Genomic DNA, 24,913 nt, shown 5'->3' with positions numbered 1-24,913 from the left:
AGGGTTGGGGTCATAGAACACATAATAGTAATAATAAAATAATAGTATAGCAACCCCTGTCGAGTGTATTGCCCTCCAAAACATTGTTTTTTTAAATATATTTATATTTATATATTTTGCCACATAAGACATTCCTGTCATACTTGTTAGCTTCCAAGGAGTGACCTGCTAACGCACAGGTGACATGTTCTCCACTGGGTGATGTTTTTAGTGCAACAAGCTGAACACTTTTCTAAAGCACAAAGCTCAACATGCCTTGATGGGACTTGATTTTTTTTTTTTTTACGCTCATGAAGAATGCCCTATATGGAGCTGGATATGTGATTAATTAAAACTGTCCTTCCCATAACAGATGGAGTTATGTGTCCTCATAGAATCATATATAAAGGTTTGGGATCATGGCTGTTTGACCATAAAGAATAAACTACAGACACGTTTGGTATAAAATGTGAAAAAAAGTTTATTTTTATTGTATACATATATTTCAGACAACAGTGATGTTACAGTAGCCAACATGGCATTTCCATTTTATTCTATTTACATAACAGTTTCATTGGCTCTGACCGTACTACTGACAGCTTTAAAAAAGTAAAGCTACAGTGTCATGGAGGTGAAGAGCCAATATTGTCTACTCCTGATTGGTTCATCATCTTGTTAATTAAGGTGAACAGCAACATAATTCACTGGGGAACCATATGCATTTGAAAATACCAATTTTGTTACTGATTTATAAGTTACTATAAATTATTAAAAATTTTGGTCTCATGAATTTTTTTACTCTTTAAAATTTACAGTACAAGTCAACAGAACACAATGATTTACTGTATATCCTTTAAATGTTGTACAAGAGATGTTAAGACCACATCTCCGTGAATTCAAATGACTGATTCTTTTTTCCACTGTGAAACTTGAAAAGAAAGTTGCCCTTGAATTTCAGAAGTATTATTTCAGTACTGGCTTTATATATACACCTTAAATGTACCTTACTCTAGAGGAAAATGTAATGCATTTTTCATACAGTAGATTCTTTAGACACTGAGGTTGCTTACAATCCATGTCTTTTAATTGCATAAAAAATAACTATTATTTCATAAAAAATAATTTTTAAATTGGTAACAAAAGGAGACTTTCAAATATAGATTATAAACAAATATATTAAAGCTCCCATACTGACAGAATTCTTTAGCTTTAAAAAAAAATGTTTGGCCATCTCTTGCAATTCTTTAGCAGGCTATCTGTGGGAAATCGGGGAATACAGAAATATCCCGCTAAAGGTGGAGAAAATTTCATTGGACTGTGAGTAGGCCAGTCTGCCTGCTGTCATAACAAGACTGACTGTGTCTCCCGGTTTCAGGCTGAGGATGATGTTAAATGTGCCAGTGCCTCCACAGGTAGGCCTACCACCCCTGGGCCTGTATTCCAGCTGCTCTCTCTTGTAGCCTGCAGTGTCGAGCCTCAGGATGCTCTCATTGGATACTGACAGCACAGCTTCCACCCTCTCCTCCCGCTCGGCGATCAAGACAGCAGTGATCATGTACCGGCCCTCAACTGGAGCAGTGAAGATACCTGCAAACACAAGAACATAAGAAAAGGTACAGGACAGACCAGGTCATTCAGATCATCCCACTTGTCGGGTACTTAGCAGATAATTGATCCAAGGATTTCAACTAGCCATTTCTTGAAAGAAACTGAAAGAAAAAGCTATTGGCTTCAACAGCATGGCTGGGTAGCTTGTTCCATATTCACACAACTCTTCTTGAGAACTACAGTTCTGTCAGGGGCTCAAATACAAGGAATGTTGAATAAACACGACTTCTGATCCACAAAGACTTGATCTTTCTGACGCCCTCTAGAAAAGTACAAGTGAGAGCACCTGTAGGTAGCCTTCAACAACATTCATCAGCATGCACTGAGAAAGACATGCGTACACATCCAAACATCTTTACGAAACAGTGACGAATTCTGAATTTTGATTTCAAAATAAAAGTAATTGAAGGTTAAATAAAAACGGCATTATCAGCGTGATATAATGTTTAAGACCATAACTCAAGCTACTGTACGACAGGTTATCCCTCTACATGTTTCATATGGACACTTTTCCCTCTTTTCCACTGACGAGCTGAGCTGACCTCTCTGGCTGAGCTATAGTTAAATATGCCAACCTGCAGTTCAAGTTCTAATTGTTAGGTAATGCTAATGTAGGAGGTTTCAGCTATTAGTCACATTAGTAAAGAAGAACAAAACCAAATACAAATGAGCAAATATGGAATAAAATGATGTAGCTATTTTTATTCGGTTTGTTTATACAGTATATTTGTAAATAACCTCCTTAAAAGTTTCGCTTTCTATTACCATAAGAGTAAGAAAAAGTGTCAAAAAGACAACTAGAATGAAATATCAAACATCAAACACTTTGAACATTGCAAATGTTTGTGATGAAATTATTAAAATTAAAATCTGGAAATCAGAATTTAAAAAGCTCCCATACTGTACTTTATTTCCACTCAGCTCCACTTGGAAATTAAATACAGTACTGTATTGCCCGAGTTGGACCCAACATGTACTTGAACCACAGTGAAAGGAAACACCTTCTGGCTGCCCCTTAGCCAGATTGGTCAGCTCAACACCAGCTGAAACAGTTCATTGAAACAGTGTTTGTGGTAAATGCTTGGTTTTGAGTTTAACGCACTGACTATGTGAAACTGCTTTGAATATGAGTTTAAGGTATGTGATGCTGGTGCTTTATGCTGTTAGGTCTAGTCTCAGGCTGCAAGGGGATGTTGCCTGGGTGCCTGGCAGGACTACAGACCACTGAAGCCATTCGGTTTCAAGTGATGGCTGTATTTGACAAAATATTATTTCTGAGGGAACAAGTAAAGGTTTATTCTATGCTGAAACGAAAAGAGACACAACATTTGAACACCTGAAGAAGGCTCCACAGCCGAAACATTGTGTCTCTTTTTCTTTTCAGCATGGAATAAACCTTTACTTGTTCCTTTACAGCCTACACATGCTGATGCAGCTCCCCACCTGAATTTATTTCTGAAACTATTACTATTCTTTGATTTAGCAATGGGTGATGCAGAGAAGCTGAGGAAATAGTAGATGGGGTAGGAGAGAGAGAGAAGGAGATGGTGAAGGAGGAAAAGAGGGGAGAGAGAGAGAGATGGAGGAGAGGAATAAGATAAAAAAGCAGCAACAGCAAATAGAGAGACACTTTTGCCTCTTCTGAAGCGTCAGCACCTGTGTGAGGGTTATAGTGGCCTCCATCATTGACCAGCACTTTGTTGAAGCGAATCACTCCCAAGTCACCAGGGAAGGATCTCTGGGTCAGACCAGCAGAGAAGGAGAACGGTTCTGTCTCAGTGCTGATTCCTGCAATCACACAGAAGACTTGAGGTAAGGATCATATAATTAGAGATTCCATATAGTCCTGCATATATGCCATTTCTTTGGTAAAATTCCGATTTCTATTGATTACAGAAATGTGAATCTCTATCAAACTGAGCGATAGGTATAGTAGACACTGGTACTATATCTCATGTACAGTAAAGGGCTCATCGTTTCTCAATTTGGAATTCCTTGGGATGAAAAGAACTATAATAAAGTTATTATTAATGAAATGGGAGTTGTTTTATTCTTTTTTCTGTCAACTGTGAAAGGAAAAAAAAGGGCGCAATGCATCAGCTAAGGGGTGTGGTCAATTGTGTTTACAGAGGAATTACAGTTAAGGGTGGGATAAGACAGCTGTTAGGGTAAGTACAGCTAACACAAAAAAATAAAAATTCCCTAAACCATTATAAAACCAACGTGTGTGAACAAAAAAATTGTGTACGGAAGCCACAAACTCACACTATGAAACTCCCTTATGTTTTAAAAAATCAAAAAGTTTGAACACCCCATCATACACGAAGGACATTTCATGTATATTTGCTACTGGACTTAAGTGTTTTCTGAGTGAGCAGGATGTCCTTAGTGCCAGAATATAGTGTAAAACTGTACCTGGGATCAATATAGGCTTATGAGGCAAAGGCTTCTGTGGAAAATGGCCAACTATATAACAGAAAAAACAGAGGAAGAAAAGTTTTTAATTTAAAGCCCTCTTTTTCAGTAACCCCATTAAAACAAAAACATGCAAAAAGAAAAAAAAATATTACCTGAAATAACCCTGGGCTCAAATGATACTGTAGTAATAGGAGGATAGCCTAGAAAGGAATAAAAAAAGCTACATAACCATTTAAAACAGAGTCGATAATTCTTCTCTATCAATGTCACTACTATTATTAATAATAATATTCTTAGTTTTGCTACTGCTTGAAGTTTTATTCACGAGGAATGACAACGCCCCAGAATCGAAGCGTAACGAACTATTGGGAGTGAATATTTGGCTTAACCCGCTTGGATAAGGGCCAACCTCCCAGCCGTAGGACGAGGAGGCCAGGACCCCCACGCAGGGTAGCTGCAGAGGTGGAGTTGGGGTGGAGGTGGGATGCAAAAGTCGCACGCGAGAGAGAGAGATATCGCATTTGGTATTTATAGTGTTTGGTGGAGGAAGGACGAAGGGAGTGATTGCTAATCACTGACGGCTGGGAATGATTGAGTGTGGTTGTTGTCATCCCTCCCAAACGTTAGTTAAATAAACTCCATTTCTTGTCTCGTACGAAAGAATTCCTTGTGGCAGCAGTAAAGCTGGATCTGCTTCTTCAATGATATGGAACATTTTAGCTGTGTAACTGCAGCTCTTGAGATGAGGATGCTAATAGGGTCAGCTCTGAAAAGGCATATGGGGGGCTATAGGACATCGGGTCCCAAACCTTATCCTCAAGGAGGGCATTTTGAATCTCTTAATAGTCTACATGAACAGTCTGCTGGACTGCGAACCTGGATGACCAAAGTTAGAAACACCTGCTGAAGAAAGAATCTATTTGAGGACAAAAGGCTATTCTCCCCCCCCCCCCTTAGTATTTCAATAGAAAGTACTCCATTGCTTCCCCTATCACACATCCGTGCTCATGCACTAACCTGGCGCACCGGCAACTCCTTTGAAGTCGGTCATAAAGCCGTTGGTGTCCTGAGGCAGACCAGCAGAGGTCTTCTGCACTGTTCCCGGTGGGCCTGCCTCCCCTGTCTCCATCACCACCTTGGGTGGCCTGGCCACGGGCTGCCTAGTCAGGGGCTGCCTGAGTGTGGGCCTGAGGCGAGGCCGAGTGGTGACGGGCACCTGTTTCCTGGGAATTAGTGGTAGCTGGATCTTTGGAACAACTGGCTCATGTTTCCTCTGGATTTCCGGCTGAGCTGGTTTCTTGGTGACCGTACTGACACTGGGTTTTACCTTTATTTCTGGAGATAAGAAAACAGATAAAGAATTAAGTTTTCCCACAGAAGCATCAGAAGGCAAGCCTAGTTTACATCTCCCCTGCAACTGCACCCATACAAGTACTGTACTTTAAATTGTACTGTTATATTATATTTAAATTTTCTGGTTTTTTACCCATACAGTTAGACGTTGTCAATTATTAATCAGCAAGGCTTACCAATACTGTAAATGAATTGTAGTCAGATAAGAACTGACTTTGCATAAGCTCTTTTGACATACCCATTGGTCAGCTGGTTGTTATCTGACAAGCTTCAAGCTCACACTGCCTGACTATTGAGAGAACACTGACCTCTCACTGACATCACTGCAAGCCTGCAGGTGCCTGGCAGGTGCCAGGGGTTACTCTTACATAGAAAGCTTAGGAATCCCAGGCCGAAGCTGGCCCATCTGGCAGTGGTCGGACAAGTACCAGCGCTTAGGGAAACCCAGTCACAGATGTCTAACAACACTGATCAAGCCCAAAACCTACAATATCCCAACAACAGGACCCAACCTTCACTTCAAACAACGCTTTTATTGCCTTATCTACCCGTGAGCTCATTCTAAATGTTTTTATTCATGATTAAGCTGCTCCAAAAAAGAAAACTGAAGTATGAAATTCAAATTACCTTTAATAATTAGTAAGACAGCATAAATGTACTACATAAGTGTAATAGTTGTCTTACTTCAAACTTCTATTAAGGAATGTCTGCCATGTTCTTACATTGTCAAACTGCTTTAAACAGGCAGGTCTTGCTTCCTTTTTAATAAAATATGGTGAGTACCAGCTAAACTCATCTAAGCAAATTTTAACCTTGATCTATTTTCCTGGTAGAATTAATTCCGGAATTCAATTTACCTATAGGCAAAGGTAAAATCATAGGCCAGGGGTCCCCCTATCCTGGTCCCAGATGGTGGGTGTGTCTACCAGTGTTCAGTCCAGCTGGGAGATCTGATTCAGCTTGTTATTGGTTTAATTTGACCAATTTAATATTTTCTCCCAGCTCTTCAGGTGCTGGTGCGTTAAAGAGACATGGAAAACCTGCAAAACATACCAGCCCTTCAAAACCAGGAAAGGGGGACCCTGTTAGAGACCATCCACAACACAAGAGCTCTTCAACCTGCTCAACAGCTTGACTATGTTTCTGTCAAGATGTGATGCATCTTGACCTTCAGTTTTCCCTGAAATGTTTTATTTACAATTGTGTCACAATATATTTCTGGCACGGAAGCCGAGGGCTAGCCGTGGAGAGAGACCAGTGAGACGGAAGGACCCTATGCGTAGCGGCAGGAACGGAGCAAACATGGAGGTTCGCTCCGGGCTCAAGGTATCGGGCGGAGTCGGAGCGAGACACAAGCCCTTAGGTAGCAGACGTTGGGCGACCTGGTGAGGCGAGCCTCTCGACAACCGATCCCAATGCCGTGCGAGGAGGAAGGAGAGACCTGGAAATATATAGCCCCAGACAACAAGACACACCGGAAGAACAAGTAAAGCACAGGGAAACTAGGAACAGGACAGAGCAGGAGCGCCCTCTAGATGTGGAGGGTGTGACATTTCACAATACCCAGTCTACCAAAGCTACATACAACAGCTTTGAGCATTCTTTATTACTTTATAAATTTATAACAACATGAAATGAATTACAACCAATAAAGTTTCAAAATTTTTTAATGTCAAATACACAGCTGATCTCTCGACAACCCCCTATTTCTCAAGTGAAGCAAGTCACTTCTAAGTTCCAGGAAATGGGTGTTTCTCTTATCCAAGCCCAGGAGAAACTGTCACATTTCCAATATGGTGGGTGAAAACAAGACTAATTTTGTATAACAATAACTGACCAATAAGCACTAAATATCCCATACACACTATATTCACAAAATAATCAGAGGTGCTCACTAAACTATATTAATAAAAACAATTTTTTGCACAATGGTGCAGAATTAAATTAATACATTAAAATACACAAGCCCTCAAACAAAAGGAAATCGATTTTGGAGTCATTTATACACAGTTATCAAGTTTATGCTGAACGTTCTCATTATCAGTTTTCAATATTGTGATCAATGAAGTCTTCTGTTAACAATTCTCCATTCCCAGTCTATCCTCATTGTGATTTATTTTTGGAAATAAACATTGTCTGCTACCAAATCTGTAATTTTTTGTAGCTGTTCCAAAGATTGTCCTCAGCAGTCCAAGTGAACTACTTTATGGTAAAAGTAAATGGCAACGTTTACTTTAACTATAGTCTAAATAGCACTGAAGCATATACTGTACAAACCAGTTCAACAAAGCATGGGGTGTTGATTTGTCTTTGCTTGAAATTAAAATATTGCTTGTTTTCATGTTCAGCGTCTCTTGGAAAACCTGCTTTGTAATTGTTTTCAGGTTCAATTTTCAGCTTTTTAAAACCATGTCAGATCTGACAGTTTGTTCCATTATTTCTTAAGAGGCGCTGGCTGTAAAACCAGCAGTATTGCAAAATATTCACTTGTTGAGCACATGGCAAAGGCATGTGTCCACGTTTTGCAATAAAGTACAGGAAATTAAATAAACTGCAGATAAATTACACTCACAGTACAAAATAGTAAGAGCCATCCATCCAACCATTTTCTAAAAGCTTCATTCAATTCAGGGTCGTAGAGCAGCCTATATCTCAGCAAGCAATGGGCACAAGGCAGGATACAGCCTGCTTGGGACACCAGTCCATGCTCACACCAGGGCCAGTTTTCCTCAAAGCCAATTAACCTACCAGTATAACTTCAGACAGTAGCACTTTGCCACCACGCTACAGTACCTCACATAATAATGTGTTCAGTGTTGAGCAGCCTGGACAACTTGAACAGGAAATAACACACTGTATATTCCACAAGGCTCTGAAATAGTTTCAACTACATCCCTTTATTCAACCATGATAGCAGTTCTATCAGTTCTAGTGAGGATGGAGACCTGGGGATTTATCAGGCAAGAGAAGGTCACAGAATCCTCAAACCAGAAGCTCAGGTTAACAAGTAAATATTTATCCACAGGTTAGAGATAAATGAAATAAAGCAAACAAATTCTAATGATCCTTAGTGTTCACTGTTTATAGTTAAATATCTAGTACTAAGGACTGTTTTCTTTGAAGAGAGAATGTCCTTTTAGCTGGATGAAACCACTTTAAATCAGTTTCCATTTTTGTCAGGTTCTGTGATATGGACATTGCTCTGTCTTTATCTGGAACCCTGTAACTGGAATCCTAAAGCCTAGGAATCGTTGCATCTCAGATTATGAGAGATGCCATTAAAACATCGGTTTTAAAAAATAATGAAAATAAATATTTACATTAATCTACGTAAAATGTATCTACTTACAACAATGTTAAAATAGAAAAAGCATTTTATAAACAAAAAATTGATTTAGAAGGGTTTGAAACCCCAATAACGTTTTACAACATGTCATCATCATAAAGTGTTCAGTTTAGTATGTTTTACATATTTATGAATTAGCTTTTCTGTATCATGGTTTATGATGTCTTACTATACCGTACATCTTTTTTCATCATGACTTCCCTATGCTTGACTGCACTTGACTTTTACCAGGACCCACCACAGTAAGTCTGAGGTAAACCTTTCTACAGGAAGAGAGAAAGAAATGAAAGGCACACGAGTTCTGGCTGATCTTGAAACAAAAATCCAGGATGTCATGTTCTGCAGAGCACAAAGAGGAGGGTCACACATGTTGTAGAGTTGCCTGCTGGCCATAAACACAGCCAGGAAAGGCACTGTGAAGCATGACTATAAATATCAGCCTTCTGCCCTCAAGACTAGCCCAATTAACAAGCAATGCTAGCCTCTGACAAGCTCCCCCAGTTATGATTAAAGGGAACTGAAAGAGAAACAGACAGGCTTTCAAATTAGCACACAACCAATGTCCCCTGCAGCTAAGCAGAAACCATGTGCTGGAGGAAAGCATTCCTGTGGCGTTTGTGATAGGAAATTATCTTTCTTTTAGCCAGGAGAGCAGAAACCCAGAGTGTACTTAACTGTTTTCATGTTAATTTACCACGAAAGTACAAAATTCAAGCTGCTGCAAGAGTTTCTACATGTGGCTGAGCTTAATCCTTGGTTGGTAGGCCCAAACTGTAACTTTGTATTTTACAATTTTGAGTAACAGGCTGAACCTATTACAACAAGACAGGTAAATCCCACAGGGGTGGAAGAAAATACAACCTCTACATGGGCCTGATTTAGTAGTTTAGGATGTGGAGATTACTGGCAGACTTTGGTTACTCATAGTCACCAACAAAAAACCTCATGAAAAAGCACACATTCTCCACATTTAAGTCAGACTGAGCTGTGTGGGATATGTTTCAGAATAAACAGGGATTGTTACAAGACATTCTTAGAGAAGCCAGGATTCTTAATGTTACCTGCATAAATAAACTACAGTAAATAAGCTGCACAAATTTCCTGACTATGGCAGTTGAGAAAATGACTATCCCAGTCATCCTGGTGGCAAAACAAAGACACATATTTAAAAGAATGTGAATGATCTATTAAACAATATGAAACAAACATGTGCACATAAAAATGACAATTGTTACAATTATATTTTGGGAACCATATAAAAATAGTTAAATCGGTAAATTTATATATGTTCATGAACAATTGTTCATACATGTTCTTAGCAAAACACCACTTTCTTCCTTCTCAAAACATAAAACTGTATATTGTATTTTGCCATTATTTTGCATTCATTTTTCTGTTAAATCTATTTAATTTCTGTATTTCCATTAAATGTTATGTCTACAATCAAATATTATGAGACAGAAAAAGGTCACATATCTTTCCTATTTTCTATATGGACCTTTCTTTGAAAACTGCAGATAGCAAAAGGACAAGGGTTACTCAGAGAGTACAGTAATAAAACAAGGTTCTTTCCAGCATTTGTACATCTTTTATTGGGATGAGTGATCAGATGTTTGGCTGAGAAAATACTATCTTCTACAGATAAGGAAAAACCAATCTGCATGTTGTGTATCATTAACAGTAGTAGCCAGCTTCTACTGTGGGTCTCCAGTTCACTGTTCCCACTGATACAGGCCCTGCACTCTTCTCTCTGTGTTCAGCAAGCAGTTGTCTATAGAGTACCACAGGTTCCCATGTCTGCCTACTGTACATGCTGTTGAACTGCATTTTTATTTCAGGTACAGATCATATTCCAGGTATCCATGGTTTCATAAATGCCTTAATTTATTTCTACGGTAATCTTTCCTACGTTCTGAAAAATAGTAGCGTTCATTGACAAGGTCAAACTGCTAGAAAGAACAAAGCATGGAAATGTTTGTGGACACCAATTTGCTTTATAAATTGGCTAAAGTTGATTTCAAATGCTTACAGTGATGCAGAATACAACTTACCATAATATGATATGCAGCACTATTAAATCTGCTAAGGACAAGATTACTGCCTAAGCATTTTGCGATACCAGAAAGGGAAATTCGAAAACTGCTTCACTGCCAGTTTTCTTTAAAAAATGAATCTTCAGGGGAAGAGCCTGGAAACAGATTTTCCCGAGGAAATGACAGCCCATCCCATGCTATCAACACATCGGTGTTGTTTCAGTTTCCCATGCTATCTCCGCTGAAGTGCATACTGTATGCCAAAGGAAGGGTCTCTAGGGAAATGATTAGGCATGACATAATGTGTATACAGCCCCACATCTGTTGAGGGGGACTGCTCTCTGCTGTCAAAACCCAACAAGTGAGGCACAGGGAGGGTCCTGGAATGACTTCAGCAAGTGTAATAAAAACCAGATCAACAAATCAACCCAGAGCTGATCTTTATGTTACAAAAGGGTGATTGTTTGAAATAAATGTTCTCAGATAAGTTTTACGATATACTGTATGGCCTTGAAACAGGACTTGTGGAGGAATAGATGAGCTTGTCTCTAAATGTCTCGACATTAAAACCTACACAGTCTGTTGTAATGATAGGATTATAACTGATCTGTCAAGGGGTAATTGTTTATGACTAAGCAAATACTTACTGTATATGCTTCACTGCCATGACATTTCAGAAACAACTTAACATAACTTAGCATAAGTAAGGTTACAGACAAAATAACAAGGTAACCAGTGATTGTTTGGTAGTTAAGTGGCTGAGAGGGTCTATAAAAAGTCACATCCACTTGACTGAGAGACCAAGTATATACTGACACATGTACAGTACATAGGCCACAACATGAGAAAACTCTTCTGTAATTGCAGAAAATAATTCACACAACATAATGAGACTGAGTTAAATGAAAATAAGCAATAATTTATTCACTACTAATGCAGTTTTTGACAAATATAAGCTACTTCAGTTCTCAACCAAAAATGAAACCAGAATTTTGCTTTTTATTCCTTGTATTGCTTAGGGAAACTGTTAAGAGTGTGTCATCTATAAGTTTAGAAATCTTTTATCCAACCATGTCCACCCTCTCATTACTAAGCCTCTAGAAGTCTGAATGCTTGTACACTACAAATCAGGATTCATTAACCCTTATTTTACATTACAGTGTCTGCAGCAGGGACTGGAAAGACATACTAATCAGCTATGATGCCTTCAGTATTATGGAACACATATGTAAAATGCCAGTATAAGCAGAGTGGGATTTAAAACCTGTCTTTTTATTCTCTTGAGTGAACTGCAACAATTGTTAGCTATAAACAAACAATTAATTTAATACATAAATTCTCCAGTACTAGTTTTAAGGCGGCATTGAACATCATATGTAACAGTACAATATCCATTGCATAACACAACAAGCATGTGAAAAACAGTGACCCTTATCTAGAATTTTCCCTGAGCCAGCCTCCTGATTTAACAGCTACAAAATTCCTAAATATACTGTTACCCTGTGAGTCATATAAAAGCTGACCCTCAACAGGAGGTCACACTCATAAAGGTTTGTTTCTGACCACATACAAGCACAGTGCCTCACTGTTATATATAAGACTTCAAATAGATTCTATGTAGAATTCCACTGTTTAGGAGGAATGGGAGATAGACAATCGACAAGTGTGTTTATAAGGAGTCTGCGGCACCAATAATACATTTAAACAGTGGTGCTGTATTTGTTTGCTTGTTAGTTTATGTTGACGCCGGAGTGTCCTTTTAAACAGATGAAATGGTCAATCACCTCACTTTTTATCCTCATGTAAATATCCAGGTATCAGTAACAACGGATAGCACTCCTCCCCCAGTCCCATTTCAGAGGTTCAGCACCCACTGTGGTAGAGTCGTGTCTTTCAACTTCAGCAACATGAACCTGCAAGTCCCTGGAAAACCACAGGGGGCACTGTGTTGCTGAGAGTCCACAGCGCCCTGGCTGACTGCCACCCTGCCCTTGGTGGTGCTCAACCACTCATCCTGGTCCTGGTCATTGTTGCTTAGTGAACAAAACATTTGTTGTGTTGTCTTGTCAAGCTGTATTTGTTTGATTGCCCTTTTGTTTTCTAAAATAAAATGGACCTGCTTGTTTAAATCACGTACAGTACTCTTGTGTTCCTGTTACTCACACATGTAACATTACTTCTCTGTGGCAGGTTTAAGTACATGCTCAAGAGCCCTAGAGATAAGTATGGCTGCTGTCAGACAACTCCCAGATAATTGCAGAACATTTCAAAACAAAAGGTCATTCTGCACTGAGACAAAATGATCTCAGGGCATTCCTGGAAAGGCAGGCCAAACGTTTGTCCTAACTCAGTTTGTGTAATGTAACTTTTGTTACCATTTACAAGTATTTTCTTTACTGTCTTTGTATATGGAACAATGAATTTATTTCATTACGTAATTTGCAAGAATAGCAGTCAATTTGTCAAAGATGTCACTGAAGAAAACCAACACTATTAATTTCACTATTCATTTGTTCTAACCTTGAATGTTCAATTTGCACAGAAATAAATTCATTTTTCGAAATATTGAATTTGCAACAGAACCATTTTATTTGAAACCTGAATTCAGACGTGGAAAGCTTTCTATTACATCTCTCAACCTTACTTTTCTCATGTCTACATTTTTAAAAATAAATCTTCATCGGGGTAAAGGTCATAATGCTGTATTAGTTTCTAAAAATGATTGGTTTAACCATCATAATGCTTCTCAGAGATCTGTAATGTAAATCAATATTTGTAAAGTTTTCCAGCCTGTTACTGAGGAGCTCTTAATAATGGCACTGTAATTTCAAGAAATAAAGGAAAAAAGCAATTTGTGGCCAATAAATTGCTTCATGTTCCCCTTTGTCTCACTGGAAAGATAACACCCACGTCTAAGTAAAGCTTACAATGTTTATTACAGAACTTACCTGGTGGGATTGGAGCTTTGGATAGATCTTGAAGGTTCTTGGCAATTTCAGAGATTTCATTCTGGCAATTCTGGAAGGAGTCCTTCAGTCCATGGATGTCCCGGGACTGGGTCTCCATTGTCCCATTGAGCTGATGGACACAGGTCCACAGGTTGGTCACATGCTTGTTGAGGCCCTCCTTGATCCTCTGCAGGCTGCCAGAAATGGAATCCAGCTTGCCGCACACACTCTCCACATTGGACACCCGGCCGTCCACATTCGAGACCTCCTTCTTGATGTCTTGGGTGCTCTCCTTACACTGACTGACCTCTGTGGTGATTTGTTTAGTAAGTTGATCCAGCCTGTCTTTCAACTCATCCAATTGACTACTGTTTCCATTCATCTGGGACATGTGATTATCCAGCATCTCCTGGATTTCATCAGCATCAGCACTGAAGGCATTGTCCCTTCTACAACAAGTAGAATTAATGTGGAGGAGATCTTGTGTGTATTTACTCAGAGAATCCCCTAAACCTTTAACGGCACCCCTTAAACCACTGACGTTATCTTTAAGAGAGACAATTTCACCCTCCATGCCTGCTATGCTCTGGCTGTTAGACTGGATAGCCAGCAGATGTTTGTCAACAGCACTCTGAAGTGCTGTGAGCATTGCAGTGTTGGTATTCATATTTGAATGCATATACCTTAAGTTATTTTTGTAGTTCTGAAGATCCCGGAGAGAAGTTTGGATGTCTTTTGAACTGCAATCAGCAGAACATGAATTATTCATTGCCTTTAATCTTTCTTCTAGACGTTTCATTTCATTTTGGACAAGATGCTTATGGGAAATCAACTCATTCTGTAGATTATCTATTAAATCAACATATATTTGAGTGGAAGCGCTGTTTCTCGTTTCTAAAGACGGGATGGATAATTGGTCCTCCAAAGAGTTCAGTCTGTTATCAAACAGATCTTTCAATCTATCAACTTCATCTGTAATCTGCTGGCTCAGTTTCGCTTCTATGTAAAAGCAGTGCACTTCAGCATTGCTCTCTGTGACATTGATTCGGGACTCAAGCTCATCAAGGCGCTCCCTGGAATCATCTTCAATTTGAAGAGTAGCGAAGCGTTCCAGCTCATTATCAAGCCTTGCATTGAGGATCCTGTGGGCTTCTGCAATACGATCAACCTTCTTTTCAAGGTCATCTGGCTCGGCTTTAACAGGGGAACCTGACTCACAGCAGCTATTGTCCTTCCTGGCCCCATGTGACCCTTCCACCTTTACCATGAGATCTTTAATCTCTTTCCTGAGGCCTGCCTCCTTGGTCTCATAGAGCTCTGTCAGGCTGAGGTAGTTGGCTTCATTTTCTTTACACTGCTGCTGGACAGACAATATATTGTAATCACAGGAGTTTTTCAGATCAGCCAACTTGATCTCCATGCCTTCCAGTATCTCCACTCTTAGCTCCTCAAATTTGCTGTCAACATAGGCCTGGTAAATATCGAAAGGGGGCGCTGTAGCATGGGCACCTTGGGCAGCTTCCATGAGCACCTTCAGCTGCCCATCATGCCCGTTCACTTTGCTGTGCAGGTCGTCCAACATCTCAGTTTTGGTTTTCAAGGTGTCCATTACATTGTTGAACCTGGCCATCACATCCCCCATCCCGTCCTGCTCTTTGCTGTGTTCAAAGCCATTCACATGAATGCTCTCTGTCTCCCCGCCCACTGCACTGTCAGGCAGCTTCAGGTTGTTCAGCAGGGTAAGCAGCATCGTGCTTGTGTCCTCCTGGATGTTCACTCTGAGGTTCTCGGTCATCCCAGTCAAGGCAGCCTGCAGGTCCAGAACGGTCTGAGAGAGCCGCTGGACCTCATCCTCCAGCACTTGTATCTTCCCCTCCTGGTTCTCCGGCACTCCTATCTCTTTCAGCCCTGGTTCTGCAAGACAACCAGCATCTTCATCACTCAAACTGCAAGTCACACAAAGTGCAATTTTGTCTTGAGTGCCAATATAACAAGATGATAATTATCAGTAATGTGCAACTCAAAATCCTAGAACAGTTAACTATTAACACAGAGGTGTGTAAAACAGGAATAGATTAATTGAAATGTCATAAATTTGATAAAAGCTTTAATTGCTTGCTCATTGATAGTTAATTTAAGTTCAGAATCCACTAAATCCTTCTTAGTTGTAAAGACTGAGATCTGCCTGGCATGTTATGAAGGTGTTATGATTTATGCACTGCAAGCTTGATAAAACGTCCCACATTATACTGCAGTTGTGTATATACCAGATCCCAAGATAATGTACCCCAAGATTAACGTTTATAAGTTCATCATTATATTAGCAGGGTTACACTAATGACCTCCAAAAGAAAAAAAATACTAAGAAAAGGTGTAGATTATAGAGTTAAAAGTGATGGATGACTTGTAGACTCCGTAGAACACAAAGTAGGGCTTCAAAGAAAGAAAACAAGACTTTTTACTACATTCGGTCAAATCTAGTTTCACTTATAATGGCAATAAACGTTGTCCTTGATATCTTCATAATAAAGGGGTGAACTGTATCTAAATAAAGTGTAGTCCCTACCTTAACTTGCAAAAGATTACAGGAAGGTACAAGATGTACTGTAGCATGATATGCATTCATGTAGTACTGTCTGAATAACTGAAATGTTGGCTTTACACTGTCGGATTCAATTAAACAAACAATATTCTCCAAATTAAGCTCATGTTTTAGCTGTCGAAGTTCAAAGTGGACATAATGAGATTGGAAAAGATTCATTAAATTTGTTATAAATAGGTCTTCAATGGGTATTTAAGTAGAGGTATATGTTTTTTATGGGGGGAAAGAATTTCCACCAGGGACAGTACAGTATGTGGCTATATGCATTTATCAATGCATTTATCAGAGGTGTTACTAACAAGAACGTAGACTCCTTCATTAAAGGAAAATCAACGTATCATAATATTACATTATTAGCGCCTTACTTGGTGCATTTTGTGCAGGTATTGGGGTTCGATTGGGACCCAGTGACATTTGTCTTGATGGTGTATCCTTCAGTTCCTTGCAGTCTGAGCCCTGGAAACCAGGACAACACCTCCACTCCAGCTCAGTAATGGTCTTGTAGGCAATCTTGTATGTAGGGCGAAAGCGTGTCCGATACCTACAAAATAGTGAGAGCACTTGGATTAACATGAGCAGCACCACCTTTACTAGTTCTGCTTCTCATTTGCAGGTTTGTCAAGAAAGATGGTAATATGGATAAAGGACTAGCAAATCTTAGAGGAAAACCTACTTCAGACTAAAAATGGAGACAAAATTCAACTTTCCACAAAGCAAAACAAGTGTAGCAAAAGTGTATTAAGTGTAGCTAAAGCTACACTGGAGTGGCTTAAGAATAGCAAAGTGAATGTCCTTGAGTGGGGGTGGCATGGTGCCTTGCTGCTCTGGCTTCAGTTTCTGGGGTGCTATCTGCATGGAGTTGGTTTGTTTTCTCTGCGTTTCCTCTGATGGGCCAAAGACAGACTACTAGGACAACTGTCTCGGGGGTAAATTTGCCCTGGTGTGAGTGTTCCGCACAATGGACAGATGTCCCATCCAGGGTGTATCCTGCCTTGTGCCTGTTGCTTGCCAGGATAGGCTCCGGCTCCCCCATGACTCTGTATTACATAAAGCCATTAGCAAATGAATAGATATCCTTGAGTGGCCCAGTCAAAGTTGATGTGAATCCTACTGAGAATCTGCCTAGCTATGCCCAAGCAAATAAGGGCAACTCTGCAAAGAAGAATGTGCAAACATTGTAACAAACCATTGTGAAAAGTTAGTAGAGCTTTACCCATAAGAGATCTGCAGCAGTAATCACTAACAAAGGTGCTTCCATCAAATTGTGAGTTCAAAGGTCTGAATGCAATCAACATATTTCAGTTTTTCTCTTTAGTTTTTGGTGATGTTAACTGTAACTTATCTTACCCTCAGAAGTATTTGGTTTGAGCATCCAAGTTTTTAATAAAACATTAAGCTTAAGAAAATGTACTGTTCTTGAAATCATGTTTTTAATGTCACATTTGCATCATTTTGTAATTTTAACAAATTGGGAAACCACAGAATTTGCATGGCACTGTATATTATAGTTTAATGCTTACATTGTTTAAGGAAAATGTGCTTATTCTATTCCCTGTGTATATTACTGTCCATCCCTGTGTTTGAAATAAAGTACTTTTGGAGCATAATGCAAGCAAGGTGCAGGAAAATAAGAATAAAAATGTTTAAATGCAAAGTAAAATCACTATTCTTGAATACAATACATAATATTAACAGAAGATGGCAGTGCTAGGCAATGCACAGACATCCACTTGGCTACGGATACGTTTTTTTTGTTGTTGTTTTCGATTGTTAAATTAGCATAAGAACCCATTGATAATCTAAACGCTGAAGTCAAGTATTTTTTATTTATTTTATTTATTTATTGTACTTACCTTAGTTAATTATTTAGTGCCAGTGGAGAAATTCCAAAATTCTACTTGATGGAAATCATGAAACATAGAAAACTGAATACAAAACACAGAATGATTGAACCTGTTAAAATACTAAACAGCTGGGGAATCTGCGAAGAATAAAAGCACAATGACTGATTAATTCAATGGCATATCGATGAGAAAGGGGACCTGTTCCTGACCCTAATGAAACAGGCTATTTAAAGACACACACCCGAAGAAGGCTTCACAGCCAAAACGTTGTTTTTCTTTTCTTCTCTTTTTGGCGTGGAATAAATCTTTACCTGTTCCTTTGCAGCCGACGCATGCTGACGCAGCTCCCTACTTGAACTACTTAAAACATAATCAACCGACCTACTGTACCAACGTGCCTCTGGAAGACAGCAAGAAACCAGTGTACCCAATGAGATCCCATGTGAATACACACACCAAGGCACCTCAACCTAGAATCGAACCCAGGATCCCAGCACTATAAGGCAGCAATACACGATCCATTCCACACTTATTTATTCAATTGATTATGATACTTGTGCTCCAAGTCAGTTTGTACACCTAAGCACATTCCAAAGGACTATGTCTCCTCGAATCTTCATCAAACAATCTACCTAATTTAAAATTATACTCTGAAACAGAAATGCCAACTTGAAGACCTTCAGGTATCATCTTGTAAACTCTTTGTTGTCAAGTAATTAGCCTTTTTTTCTCACTCCAGAAAGTCCTTGTCTAATGAATAGTTGTCAGGGAGTGGTAAGGTCTAGATTCAATCAGGGCGCCTTCAGGCCCTGCTTTTATCCAGCTAGTCCTCCCCCATTCCCAAAACTTACTCTTACTTACTATAACTTGGGAACAGATAATGCCAAGTTTCTTAAGAAGATTATTTAACTAGTCTAGGAATATTCATACTTCAGTCTTGCATTTCCTTCACATCCCCACAGTCTCAATTTACTAGAGGAGGACCAGTTCTTACAAACATCCGATTATGTAGCTGCCTTTGAAGACCCATTAAATACAGTATTGCGATATGGGATACCCCTTACTGTTATTCACTACTGTTAAAGCTCCTGGCAGGAAAACAGTGTGATCTACCTGCATATTATTATTAGCCCATTCAGTATGTTCTTTAGTTTCATTTAATACTATTAAATAGTGAAACAGAAAACAAAATATCCTCAAATAAGAAGAAAAAAGCACAATGGACAAATATGACTTCAACCTGAATTGGTATACATAGCTAGTGTACAATGATGTATTGGAGACATAGAAGAAACAAATGGTCAAAGCTTAAAAAGATAATGACAACAATCAATTACATTTGTTTCTTCTAAGGGAAATTTAACTTATCTGAACACCCATACTGTATACAGATGCAGCCATTCAAAATGCGCGGGCGATACCGCATTATTTTCCGGTACGCTGTACGCAGTCTACCGCAAGCTACCGGTAAATACCGCGAGTTACCGGTAAATACCGCTAGCAAAATAATAGTATCCGGAATTTCCGCAAGGTGGAGCTAATAAAGCTCAACCTCTCATGTTTGAGCTGTAGCCATCAAAGTCTTTAACGAAGATATTAATAATAGTATTAATAATAAATGACCTTGGACAAGCTGTAAACTCAAAGTATTGCCCTGGTCCACATTCTTTTTTTCATTGACCGTCTTTGTAAAAGTAACGCCACAGCATTTCGCAATCACGCATTTTTTTCCAATCATGCAAAGTACAGTGATTCACCATGCCTTTCACATGCTCATAAGAGATTGATTTAGGGACATAAACATATTACCGTATGCAAACTGTACTGTATACAGTATGTATATGTATATTTAATGTCTTAACTGTGCCCGTTTAAGTATTGAATATTCATATCTAATTTTACCACTGAAGGGAAATCTTAGTAGCTGAGCATAAAAACAATAGGAGCATACTGCAACGCGTGTGAAGGCCATAAACGATATTAATTTTGGAACATAAACATACAGTATATGGCTGGTCTCGGTACTTTAAAGAAAACATACACGAAACATGGTTTCATTATGACCAGAATCTTGAGATATTTTTAACTTGATTTACAGTATTTGAGAGGTATGTCTTAACACCGATACTACAGTGCTTAAGTACTACTCACGTATATGTTTCTAGGTTTATATTATGCATTTCATACGGTCAAATTACTTTTGAGCAACTAATAAGAAGCGCGAAACGGTATGCGTTTTACTTTCGTTTCGTGCTGGGACCCGTGGATTGATTAGAGATATCAAGTACATACAAGTCATTTTTTAAATGTTGTAGTTCGTCTTGAAAAAATGTTACGAGTACATCATCTATCAACAATTACACAGGTTCTGTTTCCATATTGCGGATTTTGGTTACGTAATATTATTTTCTAGATTTCACGTTGTGAATATATGATTTGGGCAAACAGAACCGCAAAGAAGTACATTATGGGTTGTTGTTTTTTTTTGCAGTTTTATCTAGAACAAGCGATGCTTAAACCTTTGTCTGATTCTTGTGAAACTATCCACACGACAGTTACAGTACCTAGGAGTTGACTTCAGTGATGTCACTGATGGGATGTTTCTAAAAATCCATCCTCTGTAAAACGTCTTCTCTAGTTGTCCTGCATATGTATTCGCTAATGAAGCTGTGTGTTCTGAGCCTGGATCTCTACATTTCTGTATGAACCACCTTAGAGGGCTAAAGACAGCTTGTGTTTAAATTGAGTGTAAGGCAATTTATGCTTCTAAAGTCATGGTCAGCATTTTTGTACTGTGCTGTAAACTTGTTCTGTGCCTAGTCACATTATTTTATAGCGTTTTCATAGCGTTATCAAATCTGGTGGCGCTGTGTTAGTTTCCTGACTCCCATGTCACATGGTCTGTGATTGTAACCTGTAATACCGGTTTAATTCGTCACAGCCAGCACTCCGGTTGTAAAGTAGAAGCAGGCGAGATTTCCAGCGAAAAACACCTCCCCCTTCTTCAGGTGTGAGGGTCTTCTGCTCAGAATGAAACGCTAAAATGTAATGTAGGCTCTGAATGGGTTCTGACTTGCTTTAACAAAATATGTTTACAAATCCTTTCACCTGGCATTTTCGTAGTTAGAAATTATGGAACGCTCTGTTAAAAGCAAGGGAGTTTTTATGTCCGTTGCAGTTCTTTTGCAACATGAATATAATTATATCGTTATTAATTTCTTGAGATACGCGATTCCATATTATATTCCCTTTTAATCAAATTCTAAAAGTATGCTTGTTGACTCCGGTATCGCGTTAGTTAAAGACTTCGATGCTTAAAATGTTTAGGAGAAATGGAATACTGGTGTGTATGTTTTCTTTAAAGTACCGAGACCAGCCATATACTGTATGTTTAAGTTCCAAAATTAATATCGTTTATGGACTTCACACGCGTTGCAGTATGCTCCTATTCTTTTTATGCTCAGGCACTAAGTAAAAGGAGATGCTTCATATTGCTTGACTAATTTTAAAAACTAAGTTAGAAATGCAGACGCTCCCTCGGTGCGCTGCTCTGGTGCGCCGGCTCTTACACAGTGCCTGTCTGCCGTAAGCGTTACAATATACATACCCAACACTGCTTGTACCCATCTGTCATGCAAATAAAACACCTTGAATTGAATTGAATTGAGGGGAGAGGGGGGAATACTAAAGCCAATACTGGCTCAATACCCTCGATGGGCTTTGACGTGCTAATGCGTTGGTTTAACAGTCCGGGTGTGGCAGGCTTCCAATGTCAACTCGACTCGATTGGAAGACAATGAACGTATTTTGTGATATTTAGAAATATAAATTTGTTTGGTGCGAGTGAGGTTTTATTTAATCTCTGACCAAGGGAAACGTTTCATTTTTTCAAAGAAATGTTTGTTAAAAAATAAAGTCATAGTTCTATGGGATTCAATCACAGACCATGTGACATGGGAGTCAGGAAACTACTGTAACACACAGCGCCACCGGATTTAATAACGCAATAAAAACGCTATAAAATAATGTGACTAGGCACAGAAAAAGTTTACAGCACAGTACAATAATAAATGCTGACCATGACTTTAGAAGCATAAATTACCTTACACTCAATTTAAACACAAGCTGTCTTTCTGTATGAACCTCTAAGCTGGTTCATACAGAAAATGTAGAAATGCATTAGCCTGATTATGATTAAAAAACACATAATTAAACACGCGTTTGCGATTTAAATCAGAACACGATTTAAATCAATATAAATGTTTATATTGTAACGCATACTGTCCAGCCTCCATTTCTCTATAAAAATTTACTCTGTTGCACACACACACACAATAGAAGGAGGAACCGCTGTCAGAAGGGAAGATATGTTCAAAATATCGCAAATATCGTTCATGTTGCGATATTTTGAAATATAAAAGTCAATTTATTGTCCATAATATCGCTATTCTATTTTTTCGAAGAAATGTTTGTTAAAAGAAAAGTCCGGCACCAGCTGGATTCGATCACACAACCTCCCAGTTGCTAGTCACGCACCTAGACCAGTCGGCTAGAAGACAGCTCACATGAACAGGCAGGCGAAAAAGCCCTACACAGCCCTGTCGCAGCACACGAATACCGTTATTAAATTCTTTAGATACGCGATTCCATATTATATTCCCTTTTAATCAAATTCTAAAAGTATGCTTGTTGACTCCGGTATCATGTTAGTTAAAGACTTCAAAGCTTAAAATGTTTAGGGAGAAATGGAATACTGGTGTGTATTTTTTTCTTTAAAGTACCAAGACCAGCTACAGTATATACTGTATGTTTATGTTCCAAAATTAATATCGTTTATGGCCTTCACACGCGTTACAGTATGCTCCTATTCTTTTTATGCTCAGCTACTAAGATTTCCCTTCAGTGGTAAAATTCAATATCTACAACGGGCACAGCAAAGACGTTTTTACTGTAAGTCTTTCTACGACAGACCAACGGACCACGAGTGCCCCTGTCGGTCAACCAATCACGTACTGCGGTGCCACGCGTCATCTTGCGTCATACTGAGCGACGTCACCTGCGGTACGTGTCTGTGACGCGCACTTTGAATGGCTGCATCTGTATACTGCTCCACAGCTCAGCTTACAGTGCCACACTCCTTAGGGGATGATACATAGAGCACTGGATCCCAGCTATTAAATTTTATTTACTTAAACAAACTCCAGATGATTTTCCATTTCAAGTGCCTAATTATTATTTTCATTGCAGCTCTTTCCTACTTTCCATAATGTACAGTATGTCCTCTAAAATATTATGCTTTGGTGCATTACCTACTTAAACTACTGTAAGATTTTTTCTCCTAAAACACACTTAGGACAGCTGCAATAAAATTCAACACATTTATTCAACTGTGATGAAAAGGCCATCATGTCTTGTCGATTATATGTAGGCTGTAAAATGTATGACAACTGGAAAAGGGATTTGGCTTTAATTCCCCTTATGGGAATGACAGTGTACTGTATGAGTTTGCATTTTTACAGTCTAAAAAGTGATTCAAAACAAAGCTTGTATTAATAAAATGCATTGAAAGAAAAGAGCAATAATAAATGAATAATCTATAAGGATTCTTTAATAAATTTAATACTATACAGAAAGTCCCAAAAATTAGCTTTTTTTTCACTTTATCAGTTAAAAATTCCTAGAAATCACTCTTAATATTTTCAGAAAGCCCTCGGATGTGACAAAGCAGCTGCTGTAGTGTTCTGACCAATAAACTTACATTCCCTCACTCCGCCCTGACCACTCTCCCGGGACACTTACATCACTTGAGGCTCGCAGTTCATCGCATTCCCCGGGCAGGGTGCAAGCTCGGACTGGACGTAACTTTCAGTTCCATCCAGTACAGCGCAAGTCACGTTCTTCTGCACAACATATGCACACCAATTCCTACAGTGAGATCATTAAAGAAGTTAAAACACGCCGACCACACCCTTTCCACACAAAATCAAGAAAATAAAACATGATATTCGAACACCTAATACTAAAATCCTGATAGCATTCCCCTTCCTGTAGATAAACCCATAATAATAATAATTATTAATATTAATATTATTATTATTACATTTCTTAAACGAGATGCCACCAAATGTATAAATTGAGACTCAGTTGCGAGTTTTTTTAACTATACAGATAACTATTGATTTTAATAAACATTTTCAGTCTAATAAATGAAGCAATTGGGAGAAAATGAAGTCAAAGACAATGTAAAAAAAATGAGACTAAAAACTTTTGTGGTGATGAACAATAATGTACACTTTGTAAATGCATGGATTTAATTGAAAATCGTGAAAATACGTTTTACTGCACCACACTACACGCTTCTGTTAACGTTTTTGGTTTAAATACTGCTAAACCAAAGAAAGAAAAAAAAACGTTACTTACTTATTTCTGTGCCTGTGTACAGAACCGGAGTAAGGAGCACCCTGTGAGAACAGGTTATATTTTGAAGAAAATGGAGTTGCAGAAAGTAATGAACAAGTAAGAAAGAAAATAAAACTTGCAAGTTGCCTTCCGGAGCCAGCCTGTAAACGTTTCATTTTATAATTTTATAGTGCATGTATTGAATAAAAGGTTTTCCAGCTCTAGATCCTCCAATGTTCAACGGGAGAGCTTGTTTCTCACAGTGTGGCCAAACTGACTAAAGGCTAAGCGTTTCGTCGAGTTTCTCAATCTCTGTTCGGATGTAGCGACTCAAGTCCACAGGATTTGCTCTCCCTCTCCCTCCCCCTCCCGCATCATTCACC

General features: G+C 38.8%; 1 protein-coding gene across 1 annotated transcript; it reads right to left on the bottom strand.

Annotated features, from left to right (window-relative positions):
- Positions 1–442: 442 nt before the first annotated feature.
- LOC148832899 (EMILIN-2-like) lies at positions 443–24,825 on the bottom strand. Its single transcript, XM_088919521.1, has 9 exons — positions 24,552–24,825; positions 23,931–24,056; positions 16,653–16,828; positions 13,686–15,599; positions 5,023–5,340; positions 4,158–4,205; positions 4,003–4,053; positions 3,244–3,375; positions 443–1,566 (listed from the first exon to the last, which is right to left on the bottom strand). The coding sequence occupies exons 1-9, from the start codon at positions 24,704–24,706 to the stop codon at positions 1,232–1,234; spliced, it is 3,255 nt and encodes a 1,084-aa protein (XP_088775647.1). The 5' UTR covers positions 24,707–24,825; the 3' UTR covers positions 443–1,231.
- Positions 24,826–24,913: the final 88 nt, after the last annotated feature.

The sequence above is a fragment of the Atractosteus spatula genome, chromosome 6, assembly GCF_055471065.1.
Source record: "Atractosteus spatula isolate fAtrSpa1 chromosome 6, fAtrSpa1.hap1, whole genome shotgun sequence".
In the NCBI taxonomy this organism is placed as follows: domain Eukaryota; kingdom Metazoa; phylum Chordata; class Actinopteri; order Semionotiformes; family Lepisosteidae; genus Atractosteus; species Atractosteus spatula.
This window is presented reverse-complemented; position numbering and strand designations above follow the sequence as displayed.